Source organism: Myotis myotis, unplaced genomic scaffold (genome assembly GCF_014108235.1).
Source record: "Myotis myotis isolate mMyoMyo1 unplaced genomic scaffold, mMyoMyo1.p scaffold_m19_p_5, whole genome shotgun sequence".
Taxonomy (NCBI): domain Eukaryota; kingdom Metazoa; phylum Chordata; class Mammalia; order Chiroptera; family Vespertilionidae; genus Myotis; species Myotis myotis.
In genome coordinates, this window is record NW_023416357.1 from 41,151,421 (window position 1) to 41,178,460 (window position 27,040).

The 27,040-nt window shown below is 40.7% G+C and overlaps 1 protein-coding gene, 1 non-coding gene and 1 pseudogene across 4 annotated transcripts in view; all 3 read left to right on the plus strand.

The window, feature by feature from the left end:
* IQGAP2 (IQ motif containing GTPase activating protein 2) overlaps window positions 1-27,040 on the plus strand; it is a 267,786-nt gene that overhangs the window by 163,800 nt on the left and 76,946 nt on the right. For all 3 annotated transcript variants that reach the window (XM_036308005.1, XM_036308004.1, XM_036308003.1), the window contains 4 exons: window positions 2,607-2,770; window positions 6,418-6,578; window positions 13,703-13,827; window positions 22,256-22,419. In XM_036308005.1, coding sequence (XP_036163898.1) covers window positions 2,607-2,770; window positions 6,418-6,578; window positions 13,703-13,827; window positions 22,256-22,419 — 614 coding nt within the window. The remainder of the gene's footprint in view (window positions 1-2,606; window positions 2,771-6,417; window positions 6,579-13,702; window positions 13,828-22,255; window positions 22,420-27,040) is intronic.
* LOC118655896 lies at window positions 8,455-11,811 on the plus strand (annotated as a pseudogene).
* On the plus strand, window positions 14,062-14,190 carry LOC118657235. Its single transcript, XR_004967947.1, has one exon. It is a non-coding gene; the product is annotated as a small nucleolar RNA SNORA11 (small nucleolar RNA).

A 27,040-nucleotide genomic window follows, 5' to 3' on the forward strand; every position in this document is an offset into this window, starting at 1 on the left:
TTTAAGGGAATATCTTAACCATGTGGGATGTGTATTTCTATTCTTATTAAATATTGAGCATGTTGGTGATGATACATGAAGCACAATTTTAAGTTTTTCTGCTCTGTTTAAAAGCTGACAATTTCATTATGCTTGACATAAATGAATTACAGGAAGAAATTAATATTGCCAGTAAGACATCTGAGGTCCATAAGCTTAGTTCCCATAACCGTTCGCCATCCTTTATTTTGAAATGTTTATATCCACTAACATTGATTTATTTTTCATGTTAAATAAAATGCCTTATGTAAATGTTTTAATACTTTACTCCATGACAAATTCATACTTATTTTCCCCATTTTTAAATAAAAAGCCAAAGAGCTGATTTATACTGATATGATTTATAACCAGCTGAAATTATGAAGGGCATTGCAATGTTTGGTGGTTTTAAAGGTGCAGAACATGATTATTCTGAAGTTTTTTATCTCTTCCCATCTGAAAATGTATAGTCCAGTAGAACTAAACATAGTCTTGGAAAAAAAACTCAAAAGCATGTTTTAGTCCATGACATGACAATGAGACAATTGTATGCTTTAAAATATGTACGTTTACAGCTACTTGACAAGCTTCTCCCCAACCATTGAGGTTATGATATTAAAATGTTAAGGTGGTCCACATTCGTAGCAGCCATAGTTATGGCATAAGTGACCGCTTTGACGGTAATGCCACCAGCCCTGTTGTCAGCTTTGTTTGAACTACAGTTATTTAACTTTTGGGTTTGGCATTCCATTCATTACATGGCCTATTTTGTTAAGGTCGGGGCTGGAAATTTTGTTAAATGCACCATGTAAAAGAGTGGTTAAGCTTACTTCATTTTCTTTTTAGAAGTACTGATGCATTAAGAGTGCTTTAAGGGTGTAATTTTCCCGGTAATATTTTACCCTCCAGTTGTGTAAATTCATCTAATAGAGTTTTCAGAGGTGATGCAGGATCCCGTCTAAAGTAATCAGAGACACAGTAGAAAGGTCTCAGATAACGTTAACGGGACAGCAGACATAACAACCAACCCCTGACCCTCCTTTCTGGAATTCTTTCATTTGTCACATTCATTCTAAGAATAGAAACAAGTGTTTGGGTTCTTAGGATCCTTTAGAATAAGTGTATGTTTTCTGGGATTGTGGCATGAAAGATTGCATTCGTTGTATTTCCTGATTTTGAATGATGTCTCTTAGTTGAAAGGTTATTAAGGGTAGCTCCTTGAAAATTTAGTTAGAGAAGATAAATGGTTATCTGTTGGAAAGGGTTAGAATAATCTTAGTTGTGTATTAGGGAGACAGACAAACCCTTGAAAAGCTCTAGAAATGTATGGGGTCTGTGTTTTTTCTACTACCCTGACGTCTTCTTTATGGGGCAAAATCCTGCCTGTTCTGTCTGCTTTGCTGTTGCCTGGTGGCTGAGTTCACTACTCATCCTTCCATTTGGTCAGCAATTCCTTTCTGTTTTCTGAAAATGACGCTGAATCTACTGTTTCAAGCACCCTCATTTTGGTCACTAAAATTCAGGTCTTGTAATCTAAACATTGCAGCTGGAAGAGACATCACAGAACTTACAATTCAGGCAGCTCATGTCCGCCAAGGCATTTCTGTGACCAAGGCCTTTTTATTTAGATTAACTGATACTAGCATAGACTTATTCAATCATATGGATTTTTATTGTAATATTTTTAAAAAAACATACCTGAACTATTTTTTCTTAAGAATCACAATTCAGCTCGGCCAGAGTGGCTCATCCTGTGCGCCGAAAGGTTGTTGGTTTGATTCCTGGTCAGGGCACATTCCTGGGTTACCGGTTGAGGCATGTGCAGAAGGCAACTGACTGATGATTCATTCTCTCTCTCTCTCTCTCTCTCTCTCTCTCTCTCTCTCTCTCTCTCTCTCTCTCCCCTCCCCCCCCCTTCTCTCTCTACCCCTCTTCCTTGCATCCCCTCTCCCTCCTTCTTTTCCTCTCTCTAAGCCTTGGGTGAGGCTTTAAAAATAAAGAACCATAATTCATAGAGCATGCAGTTGAGGGGGAAGCGGCTATTCTGAGAACTAATACCATCAGTCTCAAGCAGCAGCGTGTCCGAGTGCTGGCTGCGGGTTTTCCATGGTTCTGACTCAGAGGAAGGATACAGCAGTAGGGCAAGGCTTCCCATAGCTTCAGTCTCCCCAGGGAGGCTGAACACATAAGGAGCATTAAAGAGCAATGCCTGCAGGATCTGTATGGCCCAGCTCCAATACTGTGTGGATTCCCAAGGTGCAAAATCCTCGGGACTAGAACCATGTGAAGGCTTCATGGAAGAGGTGCGCCCACAAAGGGAGAATTTTGTAAGGAAGTCATGCTAGGCAGGAATGCCCTCTAACTCCAGCTCCGTCCGTGCAGACGTTCTCTTAGGTCCTACCTCCAAGCATTGGACCAACTTCCAGTCACTCAGCTACCGTTTCCAAGGTTTGGCCTGTCCTCCAACTGCAGCTTCTCCGAGTTCATGGACAGTGACTCCTTTGGTTCTAATCCTTGGACAGCTGGGCTGGATGGGTCAGGCCACAGTGGGAATGTGGACATTCTGACGGTGTGACTCCCACCCTCAGGGCTGGCTGCAGTGGACCACATCAATGCTGTCATCCAGGAAGGTGACCCCAAGAGCACACTGCTCGCACTGGAGAGACCGGAGGCCCAGCTGCCTGCTGTTTATCCCTTTGCAGCTGCGATGTATCAGAACGAACTTTTCAACCTTCAGAAACAGAACGCTGTGGTGAGTCAGAGGAGACTGCAGTTGTGGAGATGTTCGGTATGGGTCCAAGCCATGAGGAAGGCTGTTTAGGAGGTGAACAGGGGTGAAGAGTCTTTAACTTGTTCCAGTCCCCATCTTGTAGGCCTCCCTGTACCAATTTCATGGCTGCCTTCTCCTTTAACCTGCTTTTCATCCACGTAACGAATCTAAGAGCATAGTTAGGAAGTGCAGACAGAGCTCTACACAAATACCCACTGAAAACGGGTGTTTCTTGTTCGCTGTGATTTTTTAAAGTTTTTTGGATCATTTTTAAACTTTACTGAATTTTTAAATGTGTTTTTTTTTTTTAATTTACCTTTATTGTTGAAAGTATTACAGATGTCCCCTTGGTTTTGTTGGTGGTGTTGGTGTTTTTCCCATTGACCCCTCTACTCTGCACCTGCCCCTCCCAGGCCTTCACCACATTATTGTCTGTGTCCATGGGCTGTGCATATCTATAATAATAAAAGCATAACATGCAAATCAACTGAACGACCAAACAGCAGAACGACTGTCCGGACAACCTTCCGGACGACCACGCTATGACACATACTGGTGCCAGGCCAGCCAAAGTGGGTGTCATGCGATTGGTCGGGGGCCGGGGGGGCCTCGCCATTGCCCCACGATTGCCCCACAGAGGGAGGCCCAGGCCACCCTCTGCCCTGCGATCGATTCGAGCCCTGGCCAGGTGGGCAGGGCCACCCTCTACATGGTGATGGATTGCAGAGCCCCCACTGGGTGGGCAGGGCCTCCCTGTATGGAGCAATCGATCACAGAGGCTGAAATGTTATGTTTTTTTAATAGAAAAATAAGCTCAAAATCAGCGTTTATAGAAATCTACAATTAGAACATTAGCACCATGGCTTTAATTTTTGTAAATGTATGCGCCTTAATATGTGAATAGTATTAAACAGTAATATTCACATAAGGTTAGAGTAATTAAGAGCATGTGTACTACAAATTCAGCTAAACAGTGGAACAGAATGAGAAGTACTGGAACAGAGCCAAGAATTTAATATATGAGAGAGCTAGTATTTTAAAGGTGGGGAAAGGAATGAAACCCTTAACAAATATTTCACCACTTGGAAAAGAAAACATTACCTCACTGCACATATCAGAATAAATTTTCAATATAAAAGGTTAAATGTGAAAAAAAATTATCTTAAATTAAAATTTTAAGGAAACATAAAAGGACATTGGCTCTTAAAAATTAGAAACAGTACTGATCCACCAAAAAAATGTGGGAGGGGGGCAAAAGCATAAAAGGGCAATTCACAAAATATCTGATATTCATAATGACAAACACACAAATAATGTTCAAACTCAACCAGAAGTAACTAAATGTAAATTAAACCAAAATACAGTTGTTTTTAGAAATCAGGCTGGTGGGGAGAGGAGAGATCTAACCTAGTGCAGGCACGGATTTGGGGCAGCAGGCACCTCTTACACAGTTGACAGGAGCATGAGTGGTGCAGCCTTTCTGCGGGGTGATCTGAATGGTGTGTATCGAAGGCTCTTACCCATTTCCCTGAAAATCACATTCCTAGGAAAAGAATGTGAATCAAAAGTTTGTAGCCACAAGGCTGTTTCATAGCATTGTCTCTAATACTGAAAAGCAGGAAACAAATGACATGTTTAAGATTAACTGGAAAATTAGATTAAAATAGATTAAAATATATGGCATTATCTTGGGTTTTTTTGTAATTAGAAAAATAATAAGTTGGTTTCAAAACACTTCTGTAGTCCTGGCTGGTGTCACTCAATGGTTAGAGTATTGGCCTGTGCACTGAAGGGTCAAGGGTTCAATTCCTGGTCAAGGGCACGTAACTGGGTTGCAGGTTTGATCCCCGGCCCCGGTCAGGGTATGTGCGGGAGACAACCAATTGGCTCTCACATCGATGTTTATCTCTCTCTCTCTCCCCCCCCCATATCACCTCCCTTTCTCCCTTTCCCTCTCTCTTAAAAAAATAAAATCAATGGAAAAAATATCCTTGCATGAGGATTAACATAACAACAACAAAAACACCTCTATAAATGTTTGCATAAATTAAAAATAAATAGAAGAACATACTGGGGTGGTAGGACTTGCTTATTAAGACTTTCTATGTTGTCTAAATAGATTCTATTTTTTTAAGTATATTTTTTATTGATTTCAAAGAGAGGAAGGGAAAGGGAGAGAGATAGAAACATCAATGATGAGAGAGAATCATTGATCAGATGCTTCCTGCCCGCCCCCTACTGGGGAACCTAGACACAACCACAACCTGGGCATGTGCCCCGACCAGAATCAGACCATGACCTCCTGGTTCATAGGTCAGTGTTCAACCACTGAGCAACACCAGCTGGGCAAAAGATGCTATTTTAAAATAAAAGAAAAATAGGTTATTTCCTCAAATTGCATTAATATTTCCTGCTACTTCTCTAGCTTTGAAGCCCAAGGCTACTGGAACTCTACACAGTCATTCATCCCCGTTTGGTCAATAGGCAACTAATGACTATTTCTTTATCTTCCCTTATCATTTCTGTTGTGTACCACTTTAGATATTTGTGGATAGTTCACTTGAAAGGGTAAATAGGTGAATCTCAAATGATTCCATTCTACCTTTTACTTGTAATTTTATACTTTCCCTATGTGTTAAACTTATAGTCAATATAAGATATTTAGATAAAATTTAGTTACATGTTCCCTATAATAACCTCTTCTTCCCATTTGCTTTGGAAGGGAAAATTACGCTTTGTTACTCTAAAATCATTTTGTTGCAAGATTTCTGTGGATATTCAGAAATCTATATTATAAATATTACATACATATAAAATACATATAATATCCTAGATGTAAAGATATATATCAGATTTTTTTATTAATTCATTTTTATGCCCCCTTTGTGTTCCTTCAGTATATGGAAGAAATAACCTTTAGGAAGTTAGGCCAAGTTAGTATAAAATGGTTTAATGGAAGATAAAATTGAAGAGGAAAAGTGTTCTAAAATCTAAGATGTACTTTTTAAATAAGCCAAATTCAGATTTGTAAATCTGGAGATTCTTATTTATTTTGCCAAAAGATAAACCTCACATTTCTTTAAACATCTAGATGTTACAGTACATTTTAAAATGTTTGCCTAGTTATAAATATGTGACTAACTTTTTGAAGCTGGAATCAATATTCTTACCTTAAATATTTTTATTTAGTTTTCTGGGGCTATAACTTTTAGGTGAAATTCTATCCTCTTTCCCTTACCCTTAATTCAAATTGAAAATCATTGGTTATCCTAACATCTTACCTCACACTCTCAGACAGTGACAACATTCTCTAACGCTTGGCTCAATTATTTGGTGAGACTGAGCCTGTGAGCAGCCAATACGGCTGGGAGTAGGAATCAGCTATGGGAATGCAGTTGTTTTCTGAATCATAAATGTCGGTTGTAATGAACTCAGTTGCCAAAACCACCTAAGAAAATCCCGGAAGCCAATTTACTTCTTCTTTAAAGTCGGTGAAGAATAGGTGACCGGGGAGCTCTTTTTCTCCTGGGTTGTCAAAATCTTTGACTTTTCATCATTTTTGAAATGTGCATTCTAAACCCCCATCGTACCCACAAGGTGTGTGAACTTACTGCCATGTTTCCCGACAGAACCACTTGGCCCACGAGGAGCTCTTGATTGCGGTGGAAATGCTGTCTGCGGTTGCTTTACTAAACCAGGCCTTGGACAGCAAGGACCTGGTATCTGTGCAGAATCAACTTACAAGCCCAGCGATAGGCTTCAACAATCTGGACGAGACGTATGTTGAACGGTAAGATGTTTTCCAAAACTCTTCTCAACGCAGAAATGTATGTTTGGCAGATCTCACAAATAAAGGATTTGTTACGTATTGAAGAAATCCATATAGCCATGCTCATTTTCTTGAACGTGAATTACCTAACTTACTTTCAAGAAAATGAGAGTTAGTCTACTTTGTTTTAAGAGTGCAATATTATAGTCCCTCCTGTACATTCTTCCTTTTAGTGAAGCAGAGGTCTAACAATGATCATCCTATGGAAATTGCTGACTGACTTTGTCATTAGCAAAGATTATATTTGATAGGCTAAAAATGCAAGAAATGTTGAAACCATACCTTCTCCATACCTTCCTTTGGGCTTCTTTGGGAGATGACAATATATAGAAAACTGGGAAGGAACCTTAATAATCCTCTGGTTCAATTCTCTTTATGTTACTGATGAGGAAACTGAATCTGGATTTATCAACCCAAAATTTGGCAACTGGGCCCCAAATCTCATTTTTCTGGTGGTTAAACCAAAGGAATGCTGAGATCACAGTGGACCATGGCAGTGGGTAACAATCTCAGTTTAGTATTTTTTGTTTCGTGTTCCTTAAATATGGTACTAGATAATACAATCGACAGTATTATAAAACACTAGAGCAAATCCAGAGAGAACATTAAGGGCCTGGAATAGGAACCCAATGAAAGATTCAGGCAAGACAAAAGCCTAAATAAAAAACCAAGTGATTTTCCATCCTTGTGACCACCAGGGGGAGATGTCTGCTTAGATCTTGACAAAACTCAACTATTGTTTCTGGAACTGCTCAAATAGAAAGGTTGAGTAATTCTCCTGAGTCAATATAGTTGTACAGGAAAAAAAATTATTTTAACTTGGTGTTTGACCACTTGTCCATGTAGAGAATAGCCCAAAAGTAGGAGGACACTGGATTTTCCTTGTTTTTAGTCTTTTTGGAGAAACTGATGCTCTTACACTACATATATTTGGCCACCTGGTTCTTTATGCCTCAGAGTCTCTTTCCAAGGTAATTTATTTCTACTATTTCTACTGTTTCTGTTCATGACACCACCCTCTCCTCCATGCTTAGAAACCTCAAGTTCAGCTTGAGTTTTCCCCTGCCCTCTGCCAGGCAGCCTCCTGCTGTAAACAGCCCACTCACTTCTCCCCCTGTCAGTATCCAATCTGTGTGCAATACCTCTGCAAAGTGTCTCCGTTTCCCAGCGACCACCTCGTTTTCACTTTTGCTTCTATATATAATAACCTCCAGATTGGTCTTCCTAGATCTTATCTGTCCCTATTCTTACCTAACCAGGCTTTGCTCTGCTCTCTCTTAGAGTTGGAGTAGAAGACAGAGCTGGTCACTTCCTCATGAAGCCTAACAGCCTACTGGGGCACTCATGGGGAATCTGGCTGAGAGAATTGTCAAGGCTGTCCCACAGATTTAGCATCCCTGGCCACGCCCTCTAAAGGACAGTCCCCCCTCCCTCCAAATCACCCATTTTGATTTTCAAAAATCTTCTCTTTCCCTATTCCAATTGACAAATAACCCATTGAGGAAGAAGTCCCACATTCTATTTGAGAACCACTTTTACACCTGTGGTTTTCAACTAGGGCCTACAGATACAGCCTCAGCCTCAGAGTTCAAGTATTCTGTATGTTTTAATAATATTTTTAAAAATTCTTGAGGGAGCTCACTGCCAACCCTGGTGTGTGGTGTCATGTGACTAGGTGCACTCCTAGCTCTCCCACTTGCATGTGTCCCAGGAGGCCACTGACGGGTTTGCGTTTGTGCCGAGCGAGGTGGAGAGGTGGGATGGAGAGCTGCGGGGTCCCATGAAGGGGGAAAGGGGAGAGAGGGCCAACTCCGGGACGACGGGGACAACACACGCAGTGAGCACCCAGGACCAGTGGAGGATGCTGTGGTTCCAGGGCGCCATCCTGGCCGCCATCCTGTTGGCCAAGAGGAGCGCACGGTCTTCATGGTGTTCATGGGAAGTGATGGCTGCAAGTTGGGAAGATGAGCAAGTGACAAAAGCATCTTCAAACAGTTTTTTGCTATTAAAGTCAGTACCAAAAGTAAAGCCTACCTACAATTTTCACAAATCTATCCTCTAGTACAGCTGTGGGCAAACTACGGCCCTCGGGCCGGATCCGGCCCGTTTGAAATGAATAAAACTAAAAAAAAAAAAAAAAAAAAAAAAAGACCGTACCCTTTTATGTAATGATGTTTACTTTGAATTTATATTAGTTCACACAAACACTCCATCCATGCTTTTGTTCCGGCCCTTCGGTCCAGTTTAAGAACCCATTGTGGCCCTCGAGTCAAAAAGTTTGCTCACCCCTGCTCTAGTATGTATTCCACCCAGTTTCTTTATTTTAAAAAAAAGTGTTTTTAACTGATTTTTAGAGAGAGGGAGGGAGAGGATTAAAGAGAAACATTGAGGAGAGAGAAGAATCATCTCATCAGCTGCCTCCTGCCCATCCCCCACACTGGGAATCAAGCTGGGAACCGGGCATGTGCCCTGACCGGGAATCGAACCAGTGACTTCACGGTTCATGGATTGGTGTTCAGCCACTAAGCCACACGGGCTGGTTCACCTAGTTTCTTTATTGGAGACAGTAGAATTCCCTTGGCAGTAATAGAAGGAAGTGTTTCTGCAGATGAACTTGTTACCAAAATTCAAAGTCCAGCAGATGCACTCATTAAAAGGAGAAACTTCAATGGCAGATGGCAGCCAGTCAACAAGTTCAGTCTCTACTCCGTCCAGCTCATTCAACCTAACAACACTTCTGAAAACTCTCAGTCCAGAAATGGGGAGCTTTGTGGGACACCACCCGCTTCTGCTACAAACTCAGATTCTGCAACAGGAGAAAGATCCAGCCATGCCCTTCCGTCTCAGGACCTAGTGGGTGTTCACATCAGAGACCAGCGGAGGACCTCACTGCCAGAGCAGAGACCAACCCAGACACTTGAAAGGAAGTGAAGAAAGAAGGAAAGAGGAAGAACACAGAGAGAGGTTAAGAAGGAAATTGAGAGGAGAAAAACTGGAAAAGAAATGTTGGAGTATAAAAGAAAACAAGAAGAGGAATTAGCAAAAAGAATGTTCGAGGAAAGAAACGGAAAAGTCAGAAAGAAGATAGGGCAGCTTGAGAGCGTACAAAACATCAGATTGCATTGGACTGTGCAGAGAGCTACTCATTTTCCAAGTACACAGGAAGAAGTAGAAGCTGCTAACGCTGCTGCCTTGCTGGCTACACAGGCTGAACTGGAAGTTAAGAGGGACGCTTCTGCAAGAGAAGGAAGCAAAGTTGCAAGAATTCAATTCCATCTTTCTGGTGGTTCTCTCTTTACAAATCAGTTCCCTTCTGAGGTTCCTCTAGAAGAGGAAAGGCAGTTTGCTACACAGGCTGTTGGCAACATTTATTGTAATTTTTCATCAGCAACCATTTTCCCAGGAAAGAGTTTACCAAAGAAGTGTATAAAAAGAATTTATTGGATGTGAAACTTGCCCCCAGTGCGTCAGTGGTACTGTTGCCCAGTAAGAAGGCCAGCTACATCCCTGGTACATTTTCCAGTGCAGACTTTTGGACACTGTTGGGGAGAGTATTTTGCCATTCCTTGCCATCTGGGGATTGATTAGCAACTTCTTGTTCAGTAATCCTTCCTCTGCATGGATCTCAGTGGGAACAGCATCTTGGGAACCTTCAACCCTTGCATTGGTTAGCAATTCAGGGGAAAGCATCAGAAGGAGAGTGCTTGAGAAATGGGGGGAAGATTTTTTTAAAAAAGGAGGGGAAGATACATAGATTGAGGGGCCCAAGATGATGGTGAAGATGAAAACATTTGGGATGGAAATTCTACTCAACAGGTGTGGTGTGACAAGTACATTAGGTGCAATGATCATTGTTTCTTATATGGTTTAATTAAACTAAAATTCTACTGGAGAAGTGGGACTGCTTTATGTCTTCTAACCAATCTATAAAATGTCTCTTTATTCCTGCTTAGTGGGTTAAAGTTGTTTAACTCAGACAAGTCAAGAGATAAAGTAACTCACTGCTATAGTAACTCAGTTGCATATAGTAACCAATTGCTAGAAACCTAAAAGAATCAAAAGAGCTGCCACAACCTCCCTTTATCAGATTTCTTATTCAGTATTTCATATATCCATTCATTGGCCCTGTGCTCTCAGATAATACGTTTTGTTTAGAGCTATTTTACTCCTAAGTCCACACGAAGTAACTGGTATGGCACGGAGTAATTTGACTCTAAGTTAGAGCATTTTAACTAGCCAATCAGGTGATTAATGGTTTATTTTTCTCTTTCCGCTCATCAGCTGCAAGCAAAATCTTATAGTTTTTAATCTTAAACACTGAATAAATATTCTTTTTTATTTAAGCATTTTCTGAGTCACCTGGACGACCCAATACCGATTGCGTTTCAGGGCCCACTTTGGTTCCTGTGTTGACAGTTGCATTGGCCTCCGTGAGCTGCCATAGCCTCAGCAGTTCACTTTTAGTGTCAGCTTTTCACCCAAGTTCTTGGAAGCCCGGTTTACAGGTTTTCAAGTTTAAGAAACGTTGCTGGGTCTGGGCCACTCCTTGTGGCTGTGCAAGTTCATAGCACAAGAGTACGAGCATGGCCGCCTGGATGAATTCTTAGAGCCTGTAGCTATTTATCGTGGCTCCCCCCCCCCCCCCCCCTTGGGACTGTGTTTTCCCAGAAAGATTCTTTTGTCTAATTCTCAAAAAAGTGATGTAGGATTGGCATGGCTCTAGGTGTGTGCTGTTCCCAGACTAAATGTCCTAAAATGTAGCTGGGTTTACAATGCTTCTATGTTTAAGTGTTCCCAGCTCTCGTCTGAATTAAGAACAGACTCACTCTAAACGTGTTCTGCCCTTAGCTGCAGCTGCATCTTTCCTTGCATTTTGCCGATCGGCCAAGCTGGGTCCAAGCACACTGTACTTTCCAGCTGTCTCCTCCTGTGTGTGCTCCTCTCACCGCCAGGAACATACCTGTCTGCTGGCACGGTATTGGAGCTGCCAGGCCCTGCCTACCATGGATTATACGTCCATGAATATTTCCATGCTTCTCCCCACCCCCGCTAATGTCATATCATATCTCCTGAGAATCAGCATCATGTGGTGAGGAACACAGTCTTGGAACCAAAAATAAAATTTTTATTCTTCCTAGTGAAAAACTTCCTTGGAGTTTTTGTTGTCTTATCCACTAGGCTGGTAGCTCCTTGAAGTATAAAGGCTGCATCTTGTTCATTTTAATATCCCTGTGATGCCTGCAACATATTTTATATATAGTATGTGTTTAATAAACATTTGCTGAACTCAATTGGAATTTTAATCTCAAAACTTTCCAGTCTGTTAGAAATATATTGTTACTAGTTGGCTCATGGGAGATGGTGAAGAGAGCTCTGAGAGAGGTGGGGTAAGCCGCAGAGCACTTTCCAGAGTTCACGCCTTTAACTCTCAGATGGAAAAGCCTGCGGAGCTATGTCTTACCCCTAAAGTCGGTTCCCTTTGATTAGTGTTGGTTCATTGCTAAAGAAATGATGGGTGATTGCCATTTTTTTCTGTGTTTTTCCTCATTTTATTCCCACTGGACTATCATTTAGATATTAAGCATGTGAGATGCCCACAAGGATTCTGCACTCTTTTTTAGAAGGGATGCTAACTACTGGGAGTTGCCATTTATCCATATTTTTTTTATGCTCAGTATTATATGTTACTAGTGATGCAGAGTATCTTCGTAGGCTTATAATTCTTGGTAAGGGGAAAATCTCACACGTGACAGTTAACCATTTTCAGGCCTGCATTTGGTGATGTCTCATTCGGCGACAGATAATGCATCATCACCACTGCTTCCTATTTTGAATGTTTTTCTCTCTCAAGCTACTCCGTGGAAGACACCTCAGTGTCATCTAGAGCAGTGGTTGCCAACCGGTGGTCCACGGTTAAGGGGCTGGAATAAGGAGCCCAAAGAAAGATTCAGGCAGAGGCATGCAAAACTTTAAGAAAATTTGTCACAACAAGAAAACAGTTTTAGGCTTAATGCAATGTTCATTCTTTAACCTCTGTTAGGAAATCTGCAGGTGCTATTCAGAAGTCAAACTGCATAGTAAATCAATAGGCACCTAGAGGATTGGTCTTTATTTCCCTGGAGTAATGCAAAAGCCAGCTAAACTATGGCATGTCATTACTTTGGGCTAGACTGGCTCCTGTTAGCTTATGGATCTAACACTGGTTCTATAAATTTTAAATAGGAAAATTGAGTATTGGGAAATGAAAGTTCCTTAGTAATATATCCAGATGGGTGTCTTTTCCTCTAAAATTTCTCCAGATAAGAACAATAACTGGAGTGATTGGCCAAACTCTATTTTCCAGAGGACTCCGCTGAGTGAGGAGGGCCAGGGGCCAGGACTGAGGTGTGAGAGTGCCGTGGCCGGGAGGGGACACGAGGGTTTTGAGTAGTTGCTCTGAAGCCTTAGGAGCAGTGGACAGGTGAGGAGGAACTTTAAGATATTCTGATTCAACTCATGCACCACCTCTTCAAGAAAACATATAGTGAAGATGTGTGTCATTTAGGAGGGTTTTCTGGAACTACATTTGCATTTTATTTGATTCCTCAATAGGCATATTAAATCTTAGGGTAACCCAGCTATGTTAGGGTTACAGTAGAAAGGACTCTTGCAGCTCACATTGTGGGAGGAACAAGAGTAATAAAAAGAACGCTTAATGGAAGGGTTGAGGGCCATGGTCCTTTAGAGCCAAGATGTGCAAAAGGGAAGAAAATTAGTAATTAGACAAAAAGCAAAATCACAGGCTTGAGGACATCTAAGTTATTTTTGTTTTGTTTTGCTTGAGTTAGGTACGAAGCTGGGTTTTGAGGAACTTTCATTAAACAGCATTTGTACATAAAGTATTTCTAAGAAAAAGAACACCATTAGTATACATGAGCTTGTTGTATGTTGACAAAGCTGCACGCCAGTTTTAGTTGTCTTTCTACTCTTTGTCTCACCTCCTAACAAACACTTTTGGCCCCTCGTGTCAAATAGAAGAGGCACAACTTGAACAAAGAATGAATGTCTCTTTGTTATTAGTGTCATGATCCTTCTCTCTTCCACAGTTATGCAGATGAACTACTCTCCATTAAACTGGACGTTTTGTCCCAAGGGCAAGAGACCTTAAGCTGGAATGAAATTCAGAATTGTATTGATATGGTTAATATTCAAATTCAAGAAGAAAATGACAGTAAGTATGGAATACTTTTTTTCTCTAGGTTAGTGGGAGAATAAGGTGTCCCGACACCTTCTCTAGATTAGGGCTACAGATTTTGCTCATGGAGCCTTATGAAAGCACACTCCTCTAACATGTATGTATGTATTTATATGTAAATTGTATGCTTATACTATTGTACCAACATATTATAACGTTATAAAAATATATAAAAAGACATGAAAGGACAGACTAAAAATACATGTAAGCGGGGTGTGGAGAGAGCAGAGCGCCTGAAGGACGGCTCCTCTGTGTATAACACATCCAACAGCAGCCTGGGCTTATTCCGCACGGGTGGCAGGATGCTGTGGCCTTCCTGTGACATTACGCCCTATACATGAAAAAAATACAACAACAACCATACATAGAGGTCCTACTAACTTTTATTTATTGACACTTCACAGTTGACTGCTCTACATAACTCAGTTGTTTAGGCACTCAACTTTATTTTGACTTTTCATTTGGACATTTTCCTGAAATATGACACATGTTCCTGCCCTTGGAAGAAATTGGAACATAATCTAACTGTCGCCTTATAATCAGAAGTCATGGTGATTTGTTGTGTTTCTAGAAATTATGAACTATGAGCATGAAAGCAGGCAGTCCCAAGAGGCTATGCCCTGAAACATGCTTTCTTGAGTGTCAGCTGCTTCCTTATCATTTGCCTTTTGCATATAAAAACAGTGGGGAATAAGGAGCTGTGTAACTTTAGCAATCAGTTATTCACTAATTTCTGTAGCATGAATTACCAAATTCAAGCTTTAAGCAGTTTTTTCCATCATAAAAACCAGCAGCCCTGGCTAAGGTGGCTCAGTTGATTGAGCATCGTCCTGTGCACCAAAAGGTTGCTGGTTCAATTCCCCGTCCGGGCACATGCCCCAGTTTGGGGCTTGATCCCTGGCAGGGGGTGTACAGGAAGCAGCCAATCCATGTTTCACTCTCACATTGATATTTCTCTGTCTCTCTCCCTCACCATTCCTCTACAAAATTAATAAAAAAAAAAAAATACTTTTAAAACAAACAAAACAAAACCCTGGTGTTTGTGTCCTGTTACAAAGCTCAGTGCCCCAGCCCTCTGCCTTTCAGCCTTCCTCCTTGATCCCCCGCTATAGCACTTGGATTCTCCTGCACCAATGGTTTGAGTGCTTTGGCTAATGCCACCCAAGGATGGACTCTTTGGGTAAGCAAAATAAAGAATCATGTCTCATCTTTGTTTTCTAGCTTTTTCCCAATTCTTTATTTTCTTCACTCTTAAAATTTTTTTTATTGAATTTATTAGGATAACTGGTTATTAAAATTATAAAGATTTCAAGTGTACAATTCTATAATACATTACCTGCATATTGTATTATATATTCACTAGAGGCCCGCTGCACGAATTCGTGCATGTGTGGGGTACCTTGGGGTGGCCTGTGGGGATCAGGCCAAAACCCACAGTTCAATGCTGCCTGCAGCTCCTACCTGCCGCTCCCACTCATCCCGGCCCCACTGCGCCTGCCGTGGGCTTGCACCCAATCAGTCCCGATCAGGAGAGGCTTGCAACTGCCTGCAGCAGTGCTCACCATCCATAGCCCTGTGTCTGGCACCCTCCCCTGGGGAGTAGCCTGCGGGATTAGGCTGAAACCAGTTCTCTGACATCCCTCGAGGGGCCCCGGATTGTGAGAGGGCACAGGCCAGGGCGCAGGACCCCAACGGTGTTGACAGTTACATTGGCCTCCGTGAGCTGCCATAGCCTCAGCAGTTCACATTTAGTGTCAGCTTTTCACCCAAGTTCTTGGAAGCCCACTTTACAGGTTTTCAAGTTTAAGAAATGTTGCTGGGTCTGGGCCACTCCTTATGGCTGTGCAAGTTCATAGCACAAGAGTACGGGCATGGCCGCCTGGATGAATTCTTACAGAGTCTGTAGCTATTTATCGTGGCTTCCCCCCCTTCCCCCCAGTGCAGGATCGGGGCCAGGGAGGGACCGTGGGAGGGCTCCAGGGCATGTCTGGCCCATCTTGCTCAGTCCTGATAGGCTAGACCCCAGCAGCAAGCTAACCTACCGGTTGGAGCATCTGCCCCCTGATGGTCAGTGCACGTCATAGTGACTGGTTGACCGATTGACTGTCTGCCCCCAGTGGTCAGTGCACATCATAGCAAGTGGTTGAGCGACCTTAGTATATCATTAGCATATTACGCTTTGATTGGTTGAACAGTCAACCAGTCACTGGATGACCAGACACTTAGCATATTAGGCTTTTATTATATAGGATTACCCACAGTCAAGGCTCTTCCCCTTACCATTTATCCCTTTACCCTCTTCAACTTCCCCTCACCCCCCTTTCCCTCTGGTAATCACCACACTGTCTGTGTCTATGAGGTATCTTGGGGTTTTTTTGCTTATTCCCTTCACCTTTTCACCCAGTCCCCTAACCCCTCTCCCCTCTGACAGCTGACAGTAGTTCTCTGTATCTGAGTCTGTTTCTGTTTTGTTCATTTATTTTTGTTTATTAAGTTGCACATATAAGTGAGATCATATGGTATTTGTCTTTCTCTGACCTATTTCACTTAATGTAGTACTCTTCAGGTCCATCCATGCTGTCATAAAAGGTAAGATTTCCTTTTTTACAGCTGAATAGTATTCCATAACTTTTCCCCAATTCTTTCTGACAATACCTGAAGTCCAGTTCTGCTTTGGTGATTGTAGTGTGTGTTGCTTATGAAAGTGAAGGTGTGTGAGTTCTCAGTGATAAACAATTGTAGTTTTACTCTCATCCTTGACTTTGATTTTACAAAGGGGAGGGAATGCCATTTTTGTCCCAGAATATCTTAAGAGCCTTTACTTTTATCAGGAAAAGGGGGGGAAAGTAACCTGTGTATAACTTCAAAAGAGAGAGGTCTTTTGTAGGTGGTTATCATTTTTAAAGAAAAATCTCTTTGGATTGGTATGACATTTCTCTAGTTAAACTGGAATACTGTCATTCTCCATGAGATATGTCACATGGCCACTATCATATTTCTTTTAAACATCTTGTCATGAAGGGCACATGCAATAACCGGCAGAGTTATTTCAGATATTCTATATCATATTTCCTTTCTAGTATTTGAGGAGTTTAATACAGAACATTTAATTTCTTTCTTTTGGCTTGTTCTGTTATTCTGTCAAAATGAGGTATTTTTAAAGTTATTTTAAGTATTGAGCTTGATAGCATATATTTAGGTGATTGCTTAAAAAGCTAAAGTTTAAAAATACACCATTGTGTATTCCATGGCAGGAATGTTACAGTGTAGTAATTAAATCATCTGAAAACGCTGAGAATTTTTCATGGACATCTTGAACGTGCTTTACTCTCCCCAGCCCACCCCTGCCTCGTGCTCTCAGGTCTCATCCTCTGACTGATTTGTGATGTGGATAAAGGTATGCAGCTAATGGGAAGTGATAAATGTGGAAGGCGAGTTTAATGGAGAAGCTGCTAAATGCATTTTCTTGACTTGGATGCTCTCTTGGTTTCTCACTAGAAAGTTCACTGTTCCCTGTAGAGCCCCAGAGGAGCATTTATGTAGCAGAGACAAGGAAGTTCTCTTCTTTGAATTGCTTTTTACATTTGGTAGGTACCATTCTTTGTAGGGTACCTCCTCTGCTGTCTCAAATACACAACCTCTAAGAGAATTCCTGCCCACTCCCTCATTCTGCCCACATTCTCGTGCGAGATGTTATAGTCTCACATGATGACTTAAGGAAGTGGGCCATGAACTGAGTGAGGCTCAGCAATCTTTGTTAAAATGGGATTTCCCCTGGATTCATAAACAGAGGCAGTGATACAGATGCACTGGCAGCCGGGGGGGGGGGGGGAGGGGGACTGCGTAGGTCTCTCAGCTCCTATGAGGTCATTTACTATGACCTCAGCAGCTTGAGTCTTAGAAGCATGCCAAACAAAACTTAAGCAGGTGATTTCAATCAAGTCAGCTGGCATGCACTCATCCTCAGGTGAGCAGCCAATGGGAACACACATTCTTACAGTGTCATTCCGATTCTTTTTGGATGGGGTGTTTAAAAGATTTAGAACAGTCTACCCAAGGTAGGTGTCTAGAGAATGAAATGAAGTAGTCTGTGCTCTCCAGTTTATAACTGCAACAGGGTAAATGATAATACCTTGCCCTGGCCAGGTGGCTCAGTTGGTTGGTGTGTTGTTCCATACACCAAAAGGTTGTGGGTTTGATCCCCAGTTGGACACATACAAAAGGCAACCTACTGGTCTCTCTCTCTCTCTCTGTCTCTCTCTCTCCCTCTCTAAAATATATAAAAAAAACATATCCTCAGGTGAGGATCTTTTTTAAATGATGATACCTTGTATATAGATAGTGCTTAGACTTTCCTGAGTTCTTCCAATGTTTTGAGGTAATGTAACTTGCATGTTAGGAAAGTACTTTTACTTTTTCTTCAAACATATTTAAGTATGTACTATAATCAGGAATAATTTCTAATCATTTTAGATTGTCCCTTCCATCCTCCAGATAATTGTTTCCATTCTTAGCAAGGTGGTATTTATGGAGTCATCTATTTGGGGGATACTTAGCTCAGTATTTTACTTTAATTTCAAATATCTCAAGATGCAGATACTCATTAAAAATTAATAGTACGTATTCTGTTTCATAGCATATCACATTTTTAAAGTGAATTGTGATTGTTTTGGTTGAAAGATATGTAACTGACAAAATAAGAAGTAATAAGTTTGGCTTTAAGAATGTTTATTTTCTAAGCTTGCTGCTTGTTTATGTTTAAGTTTTGTAGTAGTTCTGGTCCATCAGCACTAAGCTGGGAAGCAAAAGCCCCCTGTTAGTATATATGTATGTGTGTACAATGTTTATATACACATGTATACACATATTTGTACATATACTATAGTTTTATAAGACTGGTTGATAGTTTATTTTTAATAACAAGGCAGTGTTGAGAAATGACCTCCAAATGGATCCCTTTTGCTAGTTTCAAAAACTCTCCAGATTCCATAGCTTGGTTTCTGTGCTTTCCATTCCTGGACCTTATACTCTATGTCCTAAGATCCTATGCTAAGGTAGAGATGGTGGAAGGTTAAACTGGTGGAATGCTTATTCTTCCCTTAGTACCTCCAAGACTTAAGGCTCCAGGTGTTATCTTACCAGGTGGCATTACTGAAACAATGACATTCAGTAGCCATACTTGAACCTTAACAATATCCCCAAACATGCATGACTATGGAGTTTTCCTATACTTCCAAGAAAGTATGGGTATCTTAACTGAAATTAAATAAAATTTCAAAGTATGTTTTTCACTTACACTAGCCACATTTTAATGGCCTAATACTTACGTGTGGGTAATGGCTACTGTATTGGAAAGCCCAGATACAGAGCATTTCCATCGTCACAGAACATTCCATTGAACATCACTGGGACTATATTGACCTGGAAATTCACTGTAACACTGTAGGGAATTGTTTGCTTTTGGAACTCTCTGTTTTGGCATTTTTTACAGAGTGGTGAAGTAGAATAATCCAAAGAATAGAATATATATCCAAATGTGTTTGCATTTCAGTTTTTTTTTCCCCCTGTATATCTCTACATTAAATTCTTCCAGCACTGGTATTCTGTGATTCCATCATCCACTGTCTAAGTGAGGGTTGCCTTAGAAATTAGCATTCCTGCTGCTACTTGTATGTAAAGCTAAACCCTTTTTTTATAGCAGCTTCATTGAGACATAATTCATATACCATAAAATTTACCTTTTTATTGTTTTTATGTATTTAAAAGTTGTATAACAGTTAAAAGACTCCTGTTCAGCTAGTCTTCAGATGGTTATTCTGGTTGATTTTTCTGTACTTTAGCTGCAACCTGATATGGTGCTGGGAGGAGGTGAGTGTGAACCTCCACCTACTTCACCACCATCTTGTTGTCTCACCACTGTCTAAATTCACAACATTTCATCACCCCAGAAAGAAGCTTCATACCATTAATATCCCCGCCTCCCATCCCTTAATCTACTAATCTACTTTGTTTCTCCGGATTTTCCTGTTCTTGACATTTCATATAAATAAAATCATGTAATATGTGGCCTTTTGTGTCTATTTTTTTTTTTCACTTAGCCTAAAGTTTTCAAGGTTCATCTATGTTGTATCACATTTCAATATACTTCATATTCCTTCCTAGGTTAAATAATATTTCGTTCTATGGGTAGACACTTTGTTTATTCATTCATCAGTTGATGGACATTTGGGTTGTTTCTATTTTTAACTATTATGAATACTCATTCTGTAAATATTCATGTTAAGCTTTTGTGTGAACATATGGTTTCCGTTCCCTTGAGTACATACCAAGAAGTAGAACTGTTGGATCATATGGTGGTCTGTGTTTACTATTTTAAGGAACTGACTGTATCATTTTCCATTTCCACCAGCAATGTATGTCCAGTTTCACCACATCCTCATACCACCTGTTATGGTTTGTGGGTATGAAGTGGTATCTCATTGGGATTGGGTTTTGCTTTTTGCTAATAACTAATGATATTGAGCATCTTTTCATATGCTTATTAGCCATTTCTGTACCATCTTTAAAGAAATGTCTATTCAAGTCCTTTACCCACTTTAAATTGGATTTTCCTTTTTCCTTTGAATAGTAAGAGTTAGTTGTATATGTGGCCTACCTGTGTAGAAGGTATACAAGTCCTTAATCAGATACAGGACTTGTAAGTATTTTCTCTCATTCTGTAGGTTGTCTTCATTTTCTTTGATGATGTCCTTTAAAGCACAAAAGTTTAAAGTTTTATAACATCCCATGCATTTCAATTTTTCTTTTGTTGTTTGTGGTTTTGGTGTCATAGCTAAGAAGTAGTGCCTACTTCAAGGCCACAAAGATTTATTCCTATGTTTCCTTCCAAGAATTTTATAGTTCACTAGAGGCCTGGTGCATGAAATTCGTGCACGGGGGCGGGTGTCCCTCAGCCCAGCCTGCACCCTCTCGCAATATCCCTAGGACATCCCTCTCGCAATCCGGAACTGCTGGCTCCTAACCGCTCACCTGCCTGTTTGCCTGATCGCCCCTAACCACTCTGCCTGCCTGCCTGATTGCCCCTAACCCCTCTGCCTGCCTGCCTGATAGCCACTAACTGCTCACCTGCCTGCCTGATCACCCCTAACCGCCTCTGCCTCAGCCACCGCTGCGGCAGCGAAGGATGTCCAGAGTGACGTCTGGAAGGTTGTTCAGCTGTCTGGTTTAATTAGCATATTATGCTTTTATTATTAGAGATGCTTTTACTTCTAGGTCTGTGATCCATTTGAGTTATTTTTTGTGCATGGAATAATATAGGAAATTTAATTTCATTCTAATTCATGTGGTTATCCAGTTGTTATAAAAACTATTATTTACCTGTTGAATTGTCTTGTCATCCTAGTCAAAAATCAACTGACCATAACTGTAAGGGTTTATTTCTGAATTTTAAATTCTATTCCATTGATCTGTATATCCTTACCCTAGTACAATGCAGTATTAACTGTAGCTTTAGTAGTAAATTTCAAAATTGGGAAAAGTCCTTCAACTTTTTCTTTTTCTTTTTTTTTCTTTTTAAAAATTTTTTTATAGTTTAGATGCACTAATATATATATATATATATATATATATATATATATATATATATATATATATTTCAAAGAGGAAGGGAGAGGGAGAGAGAGATAGAAATATGATGAGAGAGAATCACTGATCGGCAGCCTCCTGCATACCCCACGCTGGGGATCGAGCCCACAACCCTGGCATGTACCCTTGACCAGAATCGAACCTGGGACCCTTTAGTCCACAGGCCGATGCTCTACCCACTGAGCCAAACCAGCTAGGGCAACTTTGTTCTTTTTTTCAATATTGCATTATTTTATTCTTGGTCTATTGCATTTCCATATGAGTTTTAGAATCAGCTTGGCAATGCCTGTTAAAAAAAATAGGCAGCTGGGATTTTGTTAGGTGTTGCATTGACTCTGTAAATCCATTTGAGGAGTAGTTCCATCTGAACAATATTAAGTCTTTAGAGCCATGAACGTGAGATGATTTTTCCATTTACTTAAGTCATTTTTATTGTTTTTCAATGATCTTTCATACCTTATGCTTTTTTTGTTAAATTTATTCTTTTTGTAATTATACTGTATTTGTAATTAGAATCTATTATATATGGATTTTCCCCTTACTGTTGTTTCAGATTGCACATTGCAAATATATAGGGATACAATGGATTTTTGTACACTGATCTTATCTCTCACAGCCTTACTTGTTTATTAACTCTTATAGGGTTTTTTTTTGTGTGTGGATTTCCCACCCCACTTCCTAACTCCATCTTTGCAATTGCTGATTCTAGAGAACTTATAAAGTACTGTGGTTTAAAAGAAAAACTTTCTTCATTTTCCAGGAATTGTGGCTGTAGGGTGTATCAATGAAGCTATAGATAAAGGAGATCCTTTAAAGACACTAGAAACTCTGCAGTTCCCTACAGTTAAGATTAGAGATGTGGACCCAGAGCATGCCCAGCACTACCAGGATGTTTTATACCACGCCAAATCACAGAAACTGAAGGTAAGTCTCAGTAAGTTCATTTCCTTCACATTTACAGACTAGATAAAGGAAAAGGTTGAAGGGAGGATTTTTTTTTTTTACCCATCTTTTCCTAAAACTTATGAGCCTCTTTTTCCAGCAATTGCCTATGAATCAGAATGGAAGTAATAGCGCTGTCATTTCCAGGCGTCAAACAAGCCAGCTCCGGAGCTGATGACTGCTTCCACTCTTTTCCTAAAAACTCAGTTGTGAGAGAGCTTTTGTTCAGAGTCCAAGTTCTTGGATATTTTCTGAGCACATACTGTGTGCATAGTGCAGTATGTAGCATCTGGTCCGGGAAAAGGGATCCAAGGAACACGTGACACCATTTGAATGTTCTGTGTCCTTATCCTCAATGCTGAAAAATTGATTGAGGCAGTGCGCATTCTCTGATAGAATAGTTAAATAATAGTAGAGATAGGCATGTGGCCAAGCGCCAAAATGAGGAGTGCACAGGGTGACTCAGAGGTGGTTGGGATTGTTGCGGATTAGAATCCTAAGAACATTGCAGTGGAAATGGAATAGAAGCTGTGCCTGAAAGGTAAGGAAGAGTTGGTTAGGTGGGTGGAAAGCAGGATGATTTAGGGAGGAACCAGCATGCTTTGTTCTGGACATAGGACACTGACCTGGCCAGAGTCCCCATAAAAAGCAGACGGTTTATCTGGCTGTGGAGCTGGTACTGATATTATAAGGAGTCAGACAGACACTGGCCACTATTATAAGGGTACTGGGCTGAGTGTTGAACCTGTCACCTGAGAGAGGTAGTGATCCTACCTGGGTGCTAGCCATTCATACCTTTCATGTCCCCATGTACTAGCCAACCCAAAAGAGGTGAGCATCTCCTCTATATGAGGCTTTGGAACCAGGAACTGCCTTATCTGAGATGGGAAATACATCCTTGGTTAGAGCAAACATTTATTCATCACCTGATATTTGCTGGGCACAATATTAGTATCTAATATTCTCACATAATCCTCATAACAGCTCTCCAAACTATCGTTATCATCTTATAGATAATGAAGCTACGACCAAGTTGTCCAATGTTACCCCCAAAAAGTAATTATTTCTGGAACTATGCCCCAGTCTGTGTGACTCAGAAACATATGTTAAGGCAGATAGAAAAGGATGTTTATTGCAGCATTGTTTGTAATAGCAAAAGACAAAAAAAAAAACTAAAATGTCCATCAGGAGGGGCTGGTTAAATTGCAGAGTATCCATACAGTGAAATACACAGAAAAGAATGAACGGTCCTATATTGGACAATATTTAATATGTGTGCTAAGTGTTTGTATGCTTCCACATACACACACAAATGGCATACACACCCATATATATGTGGGCTTATATGTGCGTAGAATATTTATGAAAGAAGACACCATCTGGAAGGTGAACCAGATAGAAAGTTTGATACTTCTTTTTCTCTCTTCTTGTACTATTTGGACTTTTAAGTTTTTTGCAGAGTGCATGTATTACTTACTCAATGTTTCTAAACTTTCAAAATACAAGGTAAACAACTCACGAAGGGCCAATTCCCCCAGGAACTTAGTCTAGTTTCTAGAACAGGACTGCTCCAGTTCAGGTGTTCCCTTCAAAGTAACTAACTTTGTCTCAAAGCGTTAGAAATATTTTGGCATCATGTAGTCTCCAGCAGCATACAGAAGTGGTTGCCTCTGGAAGAGCACTGAGTGACTAGAGAAAAGGAGGGAAAATTTCCTAATCTTCTAAACTTTGTACTATGTATTACCTGTGCCAAATAAATCTTTAATAAATAAAAATTCACTAAAACTAGAAAAAAAAATAAAACAGTGTAAATCCTGTTCACTCCTCATTAAAGGTGAAGAAAACTGTTCCCTAGGGTGGGGGCCTTCTGTGCTGTTTGCCCTCTGATTGGCACGGCGGTGACAGGGCTTACCCCTACCTACGCTGTACAGGTGCCCTTACGCGGATCTTCATTTAAGCCCCACAGCAACTGGGGGGCGGGGGGTGCTCTCTCACCTGATGTGAATGAACCTGAGGCTTGGGTTGAATGCCAGGCCAGGGAGTGAGAGAATGAGACTCAGATCCAAGCCTTGTGTTCCCACATCTCAGGGGAGGAGAGTAGACCTGTCAACCAGGAAGGGGAGCTGCCACCTGCTGTTGCCACTGATGTAGCTGTGGCCCTGGCACAGGGCACACTTACTGGCATTTTAAGATAAAAGTTGTTTGCTTTGGACACAAGGCACCATTCAAATCTTGGTTTTCCCAAAAATTAGGGATTTTAGTCAAGTCACCAAAATTCTCTATGCTTCAGTCTACACATGTAGTACCTATCTTACAGGGTTATAAGGTAATGCCCTGCCCGCAGCCACTTGGGGGTTTGTCCTTGAGGTGAGCCTGACTCCACAAACGTTTCATAGCGTTTCATAGGCAGGCGGTGGAGGTCCCCCCCAGAGCATCCCATTGTGAAGGTTCTGAATCAAGGCAGAACCACATAGCACCCTCCAGAGCACCCCAGAGCCTTCCCTGAGTGATCATGAGGTGCCAGCTCTCTGTTGGGCATCCTTCCTTAGTGTGAAAGCAGTGGCTTTAATAGTGTGATTAGAGCATTACATATGAGCCTAGAGAGCTGGGTTCTAGCTCAGGCATTAAAGTACTCTGGCCAGCCCTGACCGGTTTGGCTCAGTGGATAAAGCGTCGGCCTGCGGACTGAAAGGTCCCAGGTTCGATTCCAGTCAAGGGCATGTACCTTGGTTGCGGGCACATCCCCAGTTGGGGGTGTGCAGGAGGCAGCTGATCAATGTTTCTCTCTCATCAATGTTTCAAACTCTCTATCCCTCTCCCTTCCTCTCTGTAAAAAATCAATAAAATATATATTTTTTTAAAAAGTACTCAGGCCAATAAAATTAGGGGCTTGAACTGTATTGGAACAGCTAACAGGCTTAAAACAATTCTACGCAATGAATCCGATTTGGTTAAATTCCTATTTTTTCAACATTTTTCTTTCTCTGCCCATTAGTTTTGAAACTTTCTTTTCTCAGCCTGATCTCTTTCCCTGGGGGCGGGGGGAGGGGGGATCTGGTTCTGTTTATTTGGTGGGGTGTCTGCATTTCTTTTTCTTTTCTTTTTTTAAAATATATGTCTTTATTGATTTCGGAGAGGGAAATAGAGATAGAAGCATCAATGATGAGAGAGAATCATTGCTCAGCTGCCTCCTGCACACCCCCTACTGAGGACCGAGTCTGCAACCCAGGCATGTGCCCTTGGCTGGAATCGAACCCAGGACCCTTTAGTCTGCCGGCCAATGCTCTATCTATTGAGCCAAGCCAGCTAGACCTGCATTTCTCTTTTAAAACCTCTCTTGTTTTGATAGCTAGAAGTTTCCAGTTGTGTTTTATGGTGGTATTTCTGTGCCTTGCCTTCCCAAGGTCCAAACATGGAAAATAATAGAAGAAAATATATTACTTGTATTGTCAGTATAAAATAAAGCTTGTAAAATATATAGTGTTAAAGGTCTCAATGATAACATCTTCAAAGAATGGGTGCTGAGTTTTATCAAAGATAAGGGACAGTGATGTAAGTTGATGAGGATTACTTGGCCATATAAAATATCCTTATATGGTAAACATTACTTGGTAATAGTATTTCAAGTACAACGTTGAGTAGGCACCAAATTCCTTTTGTCTCTTGGGGAAAGTCTGGGTAAAGGGCATGTTGGCATACACTTAGCAGAGAACACACTTTGTTCACCAGAGGCGGTGAATTTTGAGCTATTTTTAAATTGAAGGCTTTGCTTGAGAACATATGAATTATATCCCCACAAAAAGTTCTGTTTTGCTACGTGTAATTTATTGCATAAAAATTAAGTGTGCTTTTAACAAGTGAATATTGTTTCATGTTTTCCATAGATAAAACTGTATTGCATTTGATGACTTTATTTGCAAAAACTAGTTACATACATTTACCTTTTTGTCATCTTGAGACTTATTGTAGATTTGTTTTTCTTGCTTGCTTTATTATTTACCTGATTTTTGTTCTTCACACAACTGCACACATGCTATAAAGGGCCTTTATGGGCATGTGTGTGTGTGTGTTTTAACTTCAGTCCAATGAAATAGGAAACTCTTCACATTAAAAAGTATGCATTTTAAATTTTTTATTGTTTTGATGGTCACTACAAGTATATTGGTCAATGCACATTCTTACAGACTTGAAAACTCATGTCAGCAATATTTCATGCCCTTAACGACTGATATCCTACCTCCTGTCTAATCCCTTTACCTACAGGAAGATGCTGGGCGTCTATATTTAAGCCACAAAAGTAATGGAGGCATTTTAAACTTCTATATGACTTTGAGTATATTCATAGCTTAGCTTCCTGATTTTTTTTATATGTCCAACTAAAAATGGTGTTGCCCCTTGTCATACAGAATACCTTGCTTTCTCTGTTGGAATTTAATGGACTTTCATGCTGCTAAGATGCTTTGGGATTTTATTCTTTCATTCAGCCACATGACAATGTACTAGTAAAGTATGGAGCTAGGCCCCACAGACCCTGAAAAAACTTGAGCCTGGGGTTGCCATAAAAAGCACAAAGAAGGGACAGAACAAGCCCCTTCTCTCCTAT